This window comes from Triticum dicoccoides, chromosome 6B (genome assembly GCF_002162155.2).
Source record: "Triticum dicoccoides isolate Atlit2015 ecotype Zavitan chromosome 6B, WEW_v2.0, whole genome shotgun sequence".
Taxonomy (NCBI): domain Eukaryota; kingdom Viridiplantae; phylum Streptophyta; class Magnoliopsida; order Poales; family Poaceae; genus Triticum; species Triticum dicoccoides.
Genome location: NC_041391.1, coordinates 265,748,107 through 265,762,399, shown reverse-complemented (window position 1 = coordinate 265,762,399; position 14,293 = coordinate 265,748,107). Strand labels below are relative to the sequence as shown.

General features: G+C 49.9%; 2 protein-coding genes across 3 annotated transcripts in view; both read left to right on the top strand.

Moving 5' to 3' along the window:
• The first annotated feature begins 9,163 nt into the window (after positions 1-9,163).
• Positions 9,164-11,148, top strand: LOC119324175 (premnaspirodiene oxygenase-like). The gene is made up of 2 exons (XM_037597939.1): positions 9,164-10,172; positions 10,277-11,148. The coding sequence occupies exons 1-2, from the start codon at positions 9,249-9,251 to the stop codon at positions 10,907-10,909; spliced, it is 1,557 nt and encodes a 518-aa protein (XP_037453836.1). The 5' UTR covers positions 9,164-9,248; the 3' UTR covers positions 10,910-11,148.
• A 364-nt stretch (positions 11,149-11,512) lies between these two features.
• LOC119323347 (cyclase-like protein 1) overlaps positions 11,513-14,293 on the top strand; it is a 5,076-nt gene continuing 2,295 nt past the window's right edge. Inside the window, exons 1-2 of one of the 2 annotated variants that reach the window (XM_037596983.1) lie at positions 11,516-12,055; positions 12,286-12,330. In XM_037596983.1, coding sequence (XP_037452880.1) covers positions 11,596-12,055; positions 12,286-12,330 — 505 coding nt within the window. In that variant the 5' untranslated portion in view covers positions 11,516-11,595. Of the gene's footprint in view, positions 12,056-12,285; positions 12,331-14,293 lie in introns of both variants that reach the window. The other variant, XM_037596984.1, reaches the window with a different exon arrangement.

Here is a 14,293-nt window from a genome sequence, read left to right as displayed (position 1 = left end):
AAGTAATATAGTTGTAAAAGAATATCACCTTGTAGACAGTAGCCCCTAATGCTCTATCCGGTGTTCGGAAAGAAAGACCAAACAGAGGATCAAAATAAATTTTGTAGGAGTCTAACATAACATGTCTATGTGAATAAGCAGGCGTCGCTACTAGCCGCTGCCGCTCATACTGCGGAGGTCTCCGGCTTGATGCGGAATCTGAAGCGGGCCGAGGAAGAACTCGGCCTCGTGAAGAAGCAACTGTAGGACAGCCAAGGTATGCACTAACCGGTGCTTTATAATTAGGAAGGATGAAAAGTTTGTACTGACTGAAGTGTCATGAACTTTATTAGGGGCCACGACCGAAGTAGCAGCCCTCAAGAAGGCGTTGGCCGAGGCCGAGGACAAAGCGGCTAAGGAACGCGTCGCGCGCGAGACGCAAGAGGCCCGGGTCAGCGAGGTCCAGCAAGAGCTCCAGGACGCCGTCAAAAATTACGAGTCCTTGGCGCGTAATTCGAAGACTCAAGAGTCCGAACTTGCCAAGGCCCACCAGGGCGCGTAAGATGCCCGAGCCGAAGCCCAGAGCGCCCTCCAGGAAATCCAGGTGGCCCAGACGATCGCGGCGGGTAAGGCCTTTATTATGCAAAGCAAGTGTGTGAAGGAAATGTTCCTTTTACTTACCCGAATTTGGAATTCTCCAGGAGCATTTGCGGATCTGCCGTGCAGCATATCAGATGCTGCAGAGTTCTTTCGAGCCAAAGAAGGGAGATCTATGGAGAAGTTGTTCTGGTCTCAATACCTTGGATCAGAACATCCGATGCCCCTTAGCGGCCAGCTAAAACAGTTGGTCGAGCTACACAAGGCGGTCGAACTACCCATGAAGGACCTAATAGTCCGGCTATGGCCTACCGAGCCCATGCCAAGTAGCTACTTCGGACTTGTGAAGCGGCTGGTCAGTGCCTGCCCTCGGCTTGATGCTGTCAAGCGGTCTGTCTGCATTGAAGGTGCGCGGATTGCTTTCGCCCGCGCCAAGATGCATTGGGCGAAGATGGATGCCACGAAGTTGATGACCGAGGGTCCTCCCAAGGGCAAGGAGCATCGCAAGCCCGAGAAGTACTATGATAGTGTCATGGAGGGATCCTGCCTTGTGGTGGAGCAATGTGCCAAGGATATCATTTTCCCATGAAAGCATTATTTTATCATGTCCTGTAATATGGAACGAGGTCTTTATGTAATATAATGCTTGTTATTTAAAATTTTACCTCCTGTGCGGCCGTTTATGATATCTGAGAGTTGGCCAGTCGTCGACTTCTGCCCCCACGTAACTAGTACGTGGGTGTTCGGGATAAATCTAAACACTCTTTATCCAAATGTTTGGTCCTTTAAGGAGGTGTTTAACGCAACGAACAAGGCAATCGAACTATACAGCTTTATCACCCTCACTTAGCCATAGGAGTTCTATAATTTTAAATTTTGGCGTAGCCCCTGGTATTTGGAAGGCCGAAGTTGGGGCGCTATAAACGCCTAATCGGGAAAAAACCTATTCCTCGCATAAAGCGGAGAAATCTCTAGCGATTTGAAGACCTGTTGAACAGCTGGCCAGCTCTCGCCACATCATGACAGTCAGTTTTCGGCTTTCTCTACTCAGGCGCTCGTCCGGAAGAACCGGGACACAATTGTAGTAGTTCTCCCTTTACTACCCTAGCCGATAAAGCGTAACTTAGGGTAGCAAGACAGGAGCTGCGCAACCCAACTATTGACCAAAGACATGATTCGGAGCCGATGCATATAATGCTATAAGTTCAGGGTGCCGAACTATACTATAAAAGTGTTCGGACTTTCTTGCCATGCTATGGGGTACGATGAAGCCCCTGGCGAATTAAGGCGTACCAGAATGTATGGGTGCAACTTAAAATAAATAGACAAGGAAAAATTTAAGTAATGAGCATGCGCTGCAGATAATTTTTCATTGTAAGTTGATTGATACGTCAAGGCGTATCTGTACAAAGTGGTGCAATAAGCAAATAAGGCTTTCTAACATGCCACGACCAAGAGCGAGTTGCGTGCGGGTATTTAAAACAGGTATGACGATCGTTAGAAAAGACCACCTGGGTATTCCCTTGTACGTCCGAGCCCCTAGATTTCTTGGCGTATCCATCCCGCTACGGGTCCGATGAGCAGGTTTATCAAGAAAGGCCTTGCGAAGAGAAAAAACCAGAGAGAAAGAGAAAAAGTGAAGGTATGCGGATCCGGGAGCGGTTGAGCCGCATTGTGGACCGTAGTCTAGTTGTGCCTCCATCCATGCCCATGGTATTTTAAGTGCGTAGTTGTGTATGCACGGCACGAATTTCACTGCTTTATTGGGGCTGGGACGAAGGCCAAATTACTAGCTGAGCTCTGGACGAGCCGGATGGTCCTGTTGCAGAGTAGCGCGGACCCGTTTAACAGTGTCCGGGGGCTTTATTGCCAAATTGAGGTTTTGCCTAAGAAGGCTATTTTGTACTTCTGCTGCAAGGTCCGCGGTGTGCTCCTCAGTACGGAGGGAGTGCTCCGTATTTTCATTGACTGTTATAACACCACGAGGTCCGGGCATCTTGAGCTTAAGGTAGGCATAGTGTGGCACCGCATTGAAACGAGCAAATGCAGTTTGTCCGAGCAGTGCGTGATAACAACTGCGGAAGGGGACGATATCAAAGAGTAACTCTTCACTTTGGAAATTATCCGGGGATCTGAAGACCACTTACAGTGTGATTGAGCCCGTACAGCAGGCCTCTACACCTGGTATGACACCTTTAAAGGTGGTTTTGGTGGGCTTGATCCTTGAGGGATCAATACCCATTTTTGTGCACTGTACCCTGATAAAGCAGGTTCAAGCTGCTACCACCGTCCATGAGGACGCGGGTGAGGTGGAATCCGTCAATGATAGGGTCAAGCACCAGTGCGGCTGAACCGCCGTGACGGATACTGGTCGGATGGTCCCTTCAATCGAAGGTGATCGAACAAGAGGACCACGGGTTGTATTTGGGGGCGACTGGCTCCATCGCGTAGACGTCCCTTAGTGCGCGCTTCCGCTCCCTTTTGGGGATATGGGTGGCATATATCATATTCACCGTTTTCACTTGGGGAGGAAACTTCTTCTGTCCCCCTGTGTTCGGCGGCCGGGGTTCCTCGTTGTCGTCACTCTGCGATCCCTTTTCCTTGTTTTCAGCATTTAACTTGCCGGCATGTTTAAAGACCCAACATTCTCTGTTGGTTTGATTGGATGGTTTATCAGGGGTGACGTGGATTTGACATGGACGATCGAGTATGCGGTCCAGACTGGACGGGCCCAGATTGTTTCTTTTAAATGGCTTTTTCTGCTGACCGGACTTAGAGCTACTGAATCCGGCATTGACGGCTGTGTCTTCGGCGTTATCGCCATTATTTCGACGCTTGTGTCTGTTGCGTCGGGGCTTGCCGTTGCTATCTCTGGCTTCAAAAGTGCCAGGTTTACTTGAGGTGTTGTTGCTACGAGCTAGCCAGCTATCCTCGCCCGCACAAAAGCGAGTCATGAGCGTCGTAAGGGCTGCCATGGACTTCAGCTTCTCTTGGCCGAGGTGGCGGGCGAGCCACTTGTCGCGGATGTTATGCTTAAAGGACGCTAGGGCTTCGGCATCCGGACAGTCAACGATTTGGTTCTTTTTAGTTAAGAACCGAGTCCAGAATTTCCCGGCTGACTCTGGGGGTTGTTGGATTATATGACTTAAGTCATCGGCATCCAGAGGTCGGACATAAGTTCCCTGGAAGTTCTCAAGGAATGCATCTTCCAGGTTCTCCCAAATGCCAATGGAGTTTTCGGGCAGACTGTTCAACCAGTGCCTGGCTGGTCCCTTGAGTTTTAGCGGGAGATACTTGATGGCATGGAGGTCATCGTCGTGGGCCATATGTATATGGAGAAGGAAGTCCTCAATCCATATCGCATGATCTATTGTTCCATCATATGATTCAAATGTTTACGGGTTTAAATCCTTCTGGAATTCATGCTCCATTACTTCATCAGTGAAGCATAGGGGGTGTGCGGCACCTCTGTGTCGGGCTATGTCGGGACGCAGCTCGGATGGAGCCGGTCTGCGGTATTCAGCCCGGACAGGTTTGTGCTTGTTATATCCGGCTTGGTGGTTGTCGTTGCATGTTGGGGCGCACCCCCGCGATTTGTAGATCGATCTGGTTTGTCCTACTCTATTTTCCAAATCGTACCACACGTCATATGTATATCCCCGAGCTCTTGTGTTTATATTTATTCGGCGAGGCAGTGCCGGCTGGTGCTCGGGTTGAATTGCCATTTTATCTCGGCCACGCGGTGGTCGATCAGCCGCATTATGCGATGGTAGTGCCTGATCCGGCGCCTCGTCATTGAATTGCGGTAGCAATTTGCGCTTCGGGTAACTTTTGGTTGGGCGTTCGACTCCGTATTCCTCGAAGGACTTCGGTCTATTTGTCAGTGAGCAGATCTTGATGAGCTCAAAGCTGCTGCTGCTTCTTCTTCAGGCTTTTTGCAGTGGCTATAAGTCGGCGCTTAAAATGCTCCTGCTCGACGGGATCCTCTGGCACGATGAATTCTTCGTCGCCAAGGCTCACCTCATCCTCACAGAGAGGCATGTAGTTGTTGTCCTCTGAGTCGTCGTTCACGGCCTATTCATCAGGGCTCGCTCGCCCGTCTTCCCGTTCAGCCTGTTTGAAACTTGGCTTGGCGGGGTCTTCGTTGTCTTCGGCATCGTCCGGAGTGCTATTCTCTCTTGTGCCAATATCGCTATTTTTACCATGGCGGGATTTAGAGCTGCGCCGCTGATGTCGGCGCTTGGACTGCTTCTCAGGGAGTTTATCCTCAACTGGATCTTTTATGTCATCGCCATTGTCTTCTTTGGGTGTATCCACCATGTATATGTCGTATGAAAAGGTGGCTGTCCAGCGCCCTGTGGGCGGTGGTTCCTGTTCTTCTCCAGCACCTTCGTCCATACCATCGATGTCTTCGGAGTCGAAATCAAGCATGTCGGTCAAATCGTCGATAGTGGCTATCAAGTGGGTGGTGGGTGAGTAACGAAGTTCTTCGTTGTCCGCTTCCCACTCAAGCCGGACATAGTTCAGCCAAGAATCTCCTAACAAGGAGAGAGACTTTAATGAGTTTAGCACATCACCTAAGGGTAAGTGTTGGAAGATGTCCGCGGAGCTGAACTCTAAGATCGGCGCCCGGTCAGATTCGACAAGTGTGGATACACGCGGTTCGGAGCCTATGCCCGGAGATGAGTCCGAGGTTCCGATGACACAGGCCTCGTCGGAGGTTAGATCTGTGTTCGGTTCTAGCGTCGTTGAGTCCGTGGCTTCCGTGGTGAGGTCGAGCCTCTCGTCCTCGGATGGCACGCTCTGCTCTGGTTCTAGGGCCAGTGTGGTTACAGGCGCAATCTCCCGCACATAGTCTGATGACAGATTTAGTTCATGTTCATCGTGGCGGCGGGGCGCGGCTGTCATGAGCTCGACTCCGTCGAATATCAAGTCTCCGCGGATGTCGGCGATGTAGTTCAAGCTTCCAAACCTGACCTGATGGCCAGGGGCGTAGCTGTCGATCTGCTCCAGATGGCCAAGCGAGTTGGCCCGCAGTGCGAAGCCGTCGAATACGAAGATCTGTCTGGGGAGAAAAACTTCACCCTGGACAGCGTTGTTGTGGATGGTTGAAGGAGCCATCAAGCCTTATGGTGACGGCACAGTGGAACTCTCAATGAAAGCACCAACGTCGGTGTCAAAACTGGCGGATCTCGGGTAGGGGGTCCTGAACTGTGTGTCTAAGGCTAATGGTAACAGGAGGCGGGGGACACAATGTTTACCCAGGTTCGGGCCCTCTCGATGGAGGTAATACCCTACTTCCTGCTTGATTGATCTTGATGATATGACTATTACAAGAGTTGATCTACCACGAGATCATAGAGGCTAAACCCAAGAGGCTAGCCTATGGTTATGATTGTTGTTGTCCTACGGACTAAACCCTCCGGTTTATATAGACACCGGAGGGGGCTAGGGTTACACAGAGTCGGTTATAGAGAAAGGAATCTTCACATCCTAATCATCAAGCTTGCCCTCCACGCAAAGGAGAGTCCCATCCGGACATGGGATGAAGTCTTCTATTTTGCATCTTCATAGTCCAACAGTCCGGCATACGCATATAGTTCGGCTGTCCGAGGACCCCTAAATCCAGGACTCCCTCAGTCAGCACGCTTAACGTTCGATGAGATTTTTATTATGAGTTATGTTATTTCATGACCGAAGATTGTTCAGGGTCCCGGATGAGATCACGGGCATGACGAGGAGTCTTGAAATGGTCAAGACATAAAGATTGATATATTGGACGATGTTATTCGGACACTGGAAGAGTTCCGAGAGGTACCAGGTAAAAACGGAGTGTCGGAGGGGTTACCGGAACCCCCGGGGGAAGCAATGGGCCAACATGGGCCATAGGGGAGAGAGAGGACAGCCCGCAAGGGGGTGGCGCACGCCCCCCCCCCCATGGGGAGCCCGAATAGGACTAGGGGAGGGTGCGCGGCCCCCCTTTCCCTCTCCCTCTCCCTCTCCCTTCCTTCTTCTCCCTTCCACCAAGTGGAATCCTACTAGGACTTGGAGTCCTAGTAGGACCCCACCCTCTTGGCGCGACCTATAGGGACGGCCGGCCTCCCCTTCTCCTCCTCTATATACGGGGGTAGGGGGCACCCCAAAGGCCAATAGACAATCTCTCAGCCCTGTGCGGTGCCCCCCTCCGCAGTTTAACACCTCGGTCATATCGTCGTAGTGCTTAGGCAAAGCCCTGCGCCGGTAACTTCATCATCACCGTCGCCACGCCGTCGTGCTAACGGAACTCTCCCTCGTCCTCAACTGGATCAAGAGCACGAGGGACGTCATCGTGCTGAATGTGTGCTAAACACGGAGGTGTCGTACGTTCGGTACTTGGATCGGTTGGATCATGAAGACGTTCGACTACATCAACCGCATTATTAAACGCTTCCGCTTTCGGTCTACGAGGGTACGTGGACACACTCTCCCGTCTTGTTGCTATGCATCTCCTAGATAGATCTTGCGTGATCGTAGGGAAATTTCGAATTACTACATTCCCCAACAGGACGCCCAAGCCAAGCAGTCTTGGATCGATCTCCCCTTGAGGAACCCGTATTGATTTCGGTGGATGATTTCCAAGATGATTCTCTACAGACGATTAGCAAGTAACTTGGTTATCAATTTCAGACAACAGTTAAGCAAAGTGATGGGCCTATAGTCATTCGCCATTTCAGGAGAATGTATCTTGGGGATCAAGGTAATAAAACGCAAATTGAGGCTATGTAAATCTAGATTTCCATCAAAGAAGTCATCACAGAGCTGGTAGAAGTCATTTTTATAATATGCCAATAGGATTTGAGGAAGCACCCGTTAAAGCCATCCGGGCTGGGTGCTTTATCAGAAGGCATCTCCCGGACAACTTTGACGATCTCTTCATGTGTGAAGGGTTTTGTCAGCTCATCAAGCCCCTCAATTTTTTTGATAATCCGTGCTGGATCGAACTTCATCTCATGAGGTTCAGTCGTGCCCAACCTGTTTTTATATGTCTGAAAGAGTTCATGTCCTTTCCCTGCATGATCATAGACAGTAGTTCCATCTTGGAGTTTTAATGAGGCAATAGAATTCCGCCGAAATCGTTCACTCGCCGCTGAAATGAAAGAATTTGGTATTGTCTCCACCACACTGAAACCAATGAACAATGTATCTTTTCTTCCGATATTCCTGTTTGTACCCAAGGAGGGTAACCAGATGCTCTTTAAGAATTGCACGGAAGTTTTTTTTCAGGTATCGTAAGGGGCCTCTTATCCTCAATCCCGTCCAACTCAAGCAGTGCCCAGTTAGAGTTATCAATGCACATATTCAGTCTTGAAATTTGTTTGCTCCACTTCTTTGGGGCATATCGTAAGTTCTTAAGCTTTTTGCAAAGCATTGTAGCAGAGTTTTGTGCAAAACAGCTATTATTCCAGGTGGACTGAACAACATCGAAGAAACCAGGGTGTGAGATCCAGAAGTTCTCAAAACGAAAGACCTTGGATTTAGGCATTGTGGTTTCAATCGATATCACACAAGGAATATGGTCGGAAACAGGTTTTGGGAGGAACACGTTATTGGAGCGGCACACTGGCACAACTTGTGCAAGAGTCAACCATGATTGTTCTTTGGTTGTCTTAGCCTTTTATGCGGCTTGTATAACTCTGTGTTAGACCAAAAACTTTGCAATAAATGATGGCCGCATGCATCAATCAATGCAGAGGCCTGGGTCTATCGTCTATTTTGGATTTTTTGGGTTTGATCTTTTGCCCATCTATCTGAATGGGAGCTTCTTCTTTCAACCCTTAGTCTACATCTTTAGGTGTTTGGATAAGAAGTTGACAACTACAAGCCCACCATACATTTATTTGTATCCAACTTATATGACTTTGCGTTGGACCTCAAACTTATGTATGATGGGCACGTGCATCAATCAAAAGAAAAAACTTTGAAAACATCGCTCACTCAAAGTAGAGCAAGAGTACAAACAACGTGTTTGGCAATATTTAGGAAGGGAAATGTGAGTTTAGTGTAGGCAGTTGTATTGAGATTAGACATGGGATGAGTCATTTCATTCCCAATTCTTTGTTTGGCGCATGAAGGAATTATGTTCGAGAATTTGACAATAATTTGTTTTCACTTGTTTGGTTCATGAGAATTGACGAGGAACTAGACCAGGAAAGTGAAGATAAGTTATGATGAAGGGTTAAGATTGACTCACTAAAACAATCTCCCAAACCTCACCCCCTTCCCTGTTAATAAAAAGATGAGAGTTGAAGTCTCAAGTCTCATGCTTATTCCTTTATAAATTCCTAATCCCGTAACCAAACAATAAATTTGAAGTTTCGTACGCATTTAATTCTCATTCCCCGACTCTAATTACCCCCAGCCAAACACGTACAGAAGAGAATCCTCCTAGGTTCCATGGACGCACAAAAGATTCTTGATCATTTGATAAACCGCTTAAACATCTTTGACGTGAGCTGCACAAAGCCACAGATCTGGGATGCACAACAATTGTGTGATGCATTATGCATACCAGATTCGCAAAAATAAATAAAATAAAATGAAATGATCGGACAAAGATTGACACTACTGCACGCTGATATAGCTTGTATCTTTCAGAACTGTTGCTCCTCCCGCGCACCAGCATTCGAGCTGCCATGAACGCCGACGTCCCGCTCCACCTGCTCCTGCTCGTGCCTGTCCTTGCCTTCATACCCCTCATTCTCTTCGCCTCAAGAAGGTTGAGGCCGCCTGAGTCGTCCGGCGTCGCGCGGCTCCCGCCAGGGCCGTGGGCGCTGCCGGTGATCGGGCACCTGCACCACCTCGCGGGCGCGATCCCGCACCAAGCGCTGCGCGACCTGGCGCGGCGCCACGGCTCGCTGATGCTGCTCCGGTTCGGCGAGGTGACGGCCGTGGTGGCCTCGTCCCCGGACGCGGCGCGCGAGATCCTGAAGACCCACGACCCCGCCTTCGCGTCTCGGCCCATCGGACCCATGTCGCGCCTCTGGTTCCAGGGCTCCGAGGGCCTCGTCTTCGCGCCCTTCGGCGACGCGTGGCGCCAGCTCCGCAAGATCTGCACCCAGGAGCTCCTCAGCGCCCGCCGCGTCCACTCCTTCCGCCCCGTCCGCCAGGACGAGCTCGGCCGCCTCCTCCGCGCCGTCGCCTCGTCCTCGCCCTCGCCGTCCGAGCGTCGCCCGGTGAACCTGACAGAGATTATCGCGGCGTACATCGCGGACTCCACCGTGCGCGCCATCATCGGGAGCAGGCCGTTCAAGGGCCGCGACGCGTGCCTGAAGCTGTTCGAGGACATGTTCCGTATGAGGCCCGGTCTGAGCCTGCCGGACCTGTTTCCGTCGTCTCGCCTCGCGATGCTCGTCAGCCGCGAGCCCAGGCGGATCAAGCGCTGCCGCCGCGAGATGCTGCAGATCATGGACGCCGTCATCCAGGAGCACCAGGAGAGGAAAGCCGCCGGTGAGGGAGAGGCCGAAGACGAAGACCTGGTCGACGTGCTCCTCGGACTCCAGGAAGAAGTGGGCTCCCAGCACCCACTGACCACCGAGAACATAAAATTCGTTATGATTGTAAGGTCTTCCAGTGATCCGACGCGACAATTTAGCTGCGATCTCCACGCCACGCCATGCATGCGCGCTAATCTTTAGCTGCTCTGTTTCTCTCACACGTGCAGGACATGTTCGCCGCGGGCAGCGAGACGGCAACGACGGCGCTGCAGTGGGTAACGGCGGAGCTCATGCGGAACCCGAGGGTTCGGCATAAGGCGCAGGAGGAGGTCCGGCGAGCTTTGGCCGGCCACCTCAAGGTGACGGAGGACGTCCTCGGCAACCTCTACTACCTGCACATGGTCGTCAAGGAGTCTCTCCGGCTGCACGTGCCGGGCCCGCTGCTGACGCTCCGCCAGTGCAGGAGCCCGTGCCAGGTGCTCGGGTACGACGTGCCCGCGGGCGCCACGGTGCTCGTGAACTCGTGGGCGATCGCCAGGGACCCCGCGCACTGGGACGCACCGGAGGAGTTTCTGCCAGAGAGGTTTGACCAGGAGCAAGGCGGCGCCGGGAGGGACTTCAAGGGCACGGACTTCGAGTTCATACCGTTCGGAGCAGGGCGGAGGATGTGCCCCGGGATGACGTTTGGACTGGCGCACATCGAGCTCGCGCTCGCCGCGCTGCTGTTCCACTTCGACCTGGAGCTGCCTGCAGGCGTGGACGCGGCGGGGTTGGACATGACGGAGGAGGCTGGCATCACCACGCGGAGGAGGTCCGAGCTTCTCGTGGTGGCCACCACGCTTGTTCCTGTACCAGAGTAGATGTCAATAACAATGATAAACAAGGAGAGCTATAATACAAATATACAAAGTTACCCATATAGTCATGAGCAATGCTACATCCACTTAAAGTTTTTTTTAAGTTAATCATATACTTAAAGTTACGTCTACGGGGATTGTCCGGTTGGCGTTTTTTCATGGGCACCCATGTCAGCACACAGGCATCTTATAGCATCATATTCAATGGCTATAAAAGATGAATGAGACCCAATTATATCTCATGTAGATGAGTTCTAGCAGAACTGGAAAATTAAAATGATATACCTCATGCGTTACTACGGGCATTGGTTGCAATAATATTTTGAGAGATTTTTTTTTTGAAAGAGATTTGATTGTGTGAAGCATGAATATTAGAATAAATAATATATGAACTAAAACAAAAATACATATAGATTATATGTAGTATTTGGTGACAAAATTGTCAAACCATATGAACATACCAAAGGAATGAACGTATGGTCGCATTTCCGAGAGATGGACACAACCGCACGAGTAGATATTTTGCCGGGGACTGTTCGGACAAACTAGAAACTGAGATCGTGTGGTTTCAGCCACCGCCTCTTGGCGCTATCCGTCCTCCCAATCGGTCGACGTGAGAAGCAGAGCGATCACTCCCCAGGATCCACATACTTCAGAGCAAAAGCGCTCGGCACATCAAGTGGGCGACCATGGCGGCCCCGGTGGCTCTCACCATATTCCTGCTGATCCTCCTCCCAGCGCACCATGCTCTCGCCACGGCGGCCGGCGACGTGCACCCAGGCTACGCGGACGCGGAGACCGACACCTGCGGGCCGGCGCTGGACCTGGGCGGCTCCTCCTCCTCCTCCTCCTCTGCCGCAGGCGCGGCCGGTCGGCGTTACGGCCCGGGGCTGGAGGAGTACGGCGGCGGGCGCATCGTGGACATCACGCACGCGTTCCGGCCTGGCATGCCGGCGTACGCGCCGGGCGCGACGGTGGGGCCCATCGTGCGGCTCAAGGAGTCGATGGAGAACGGGTCAGACTACAACTTGTCGGAGCTCAGCATGGAGTGCCACATAGGAACCCACGTGGACGCGCCGGGGCACTTTAACCAGGCCCACTTCGCCGCCGGCCTCGACGTCGACACGCTCGACCTCGAAGTCCTCAACGGTGAGCTCCCCGGTTTTCTCCGACCAAAGCCAAGGTTTGATGATCTTGTCACTCTCCGGCCTGCCATATGTGCGCACACGGTACAATCATCTTGGTTAAAATGGTTGGCGAGTAGTGACACCCAAATATACGTGAGCATCTGCGATTGCATTATGTTCGAAAAACAATGGCTTATACTAAATGATTTGTACTTTTTTTAGAGAGAATTATTTGTTTTTATTGCTGGACAGGTCCTGCATTACTCGTCGATGTTCCGAGACACACAAATATAACAGGTAGGCATGCAAGTTTTTCGTTCCTTCCATGGAGCTCCAGCTCCTCCATCACATCATTGGTGAATCACCATGCTAGCAAACTTCTTATATACCATGTTAGATATTAATTTAACATGACACGAAAATATGAGATATCAGTACTTTACTCGTATGGTGTATTCAATTGTTGGTTTATCAGAATCATGATCTGTTTTCCTTTTCATTCGTCAAAAGTATGAGATCAGTTTACAATGCTTGGGACGACCACACCAACAGGTCAACTTAATGCAGGGAGAAGGGAAAACATAAACTCAACTATAGGTGTTGGCCGTCTGGTTGCCATCTGAAAACACCACTCAAAAAAAGGGAGGAGAGTCATACCGAACCAAGTTGATCCGAGGAGTATCAAAACTTGCTAAACTAACTAGCTTCGGATGATAACGTCAGGCCTAGCCTCCAAAATCACATCGGCTAAGCAACACCAACGACAACCACCACATACTAGTAGTCCCTCCGGCTGCTATCGAACTTCAAAAAAGACACCCAATAGGTGTGACGCCTAGCGGCATAATTTTCTGATCTCCTAGAGGGTTTGGGGTTTCCCTCGGAGTTGCCCCGGATAGTGGAGCGAGCATGTCGCCTACGATGCCTTCAAGAATGAAGCGGCCTCTATGGGCATCGTCGTCGTATGTCCCGGTCAACGACCGGAAGGATGTGATTCACTTGGCGCTACACCACCTGGCAGACCCCTAGGCTTTGAAAGAGTCTGGTCAGACCACCACTGCTGCTGCCATAGGCCCGTGAACACTGACCCCATGCGCAATAAATAGCCATAGTTATCACTGGAACAAGATGCCGGGACCCAAATCCATAGCAAGTCAGACCATCTTGTCGCTCCTCGCAACACCAACCGACATCTGCTTCTTCCCCGACTTTCTGGAACCACGCTAGAGCAAAGCCCAACGCACACCCCCTTGAATATGCATGGCAACCGCTAGCACCACATGCACCCACGTTCGCCATCGCAACCACCATATATAGGACAAATTTTTCCTACTACCGGGTGTAGTTACACCCATTTTTATTTTGTACGTTTTATGTAGTATCTACCATACCGGAGTGTATGTATGCCTAGTATGTAGTATGTAAGAATATTTAGGTAGTATATATACTACATTTTAGGTAGTATGTAGTATATTTTTAGCATACTTCTTTTTACGTACAAATATGTACGTATTTTCACAAATATGATAAAAACATAGGCTCACATGCAATTTTTTCACATAACTCGCTTTGAAGTATCACAGATATAGTATATGAACATACTAAAAATGATAAAGTAGTATATATACTGCCACATGGTAGTATATGAGAAATGGGTGTAGCTCCATTTCTCATATACTACCATGTGGCAGTATATACTCTACTTTATTATTTTTAGTATGTTCACATACTATATCTAAGATACTCCAAAGTGAGTTATGTGAAAAAATTGCATGTGAGCTCATGTTTTTATAATATTTATGAAATACGTACATATTTATATGTACAAAGGAGTATGCTCAAAATTTACTACATACTACCTAAAAAATAGTATATATACTACCTAAACATTCTTACATACTACATACTATGCATACATACTCTCCCATATGATAGATACTACCTAGAACGTATGAAACAAAAATAGAAGTAACTACACCCGGTAGCAGGAAAAAATTGTCATATATATATATATATATATATATATATATATATATATATATATATATATATATATATATATATATATAGCACTGGGACCTAGACCCCCTATCCACCAAGCCGCCTTGTAGCCTGTTGTGGGCTTGTGGCCTAGCTTCCCTTGTCGCGCCGACGAGAAGAGCCTCCACCAGATCCGCGACCTAGGGCCGCCACCTTGCCTTCTGTCGATGTTCTCCGCTACTGCTGCCTCATCTGGATGCGGCAAGAGGCGGATGGAGAG

Bases quoted from the DNA above. Each gene is read 5' to 3' on its own strand.
- LOC119324175 (XM_037597939.1), top strand. From the start codon at position 9,249: ATGAACGCCGACGTCCCGCTCCACCTGCTCCTGCTCGTGCCTGTCCTT. The intron at 10,173-10,276 runs GTAAGGTCTTCC...TCACACGTGCAG, and splicing joins ACATAAAATTCGTTATGATT to GACATGTTCGCCGCGGGCAG.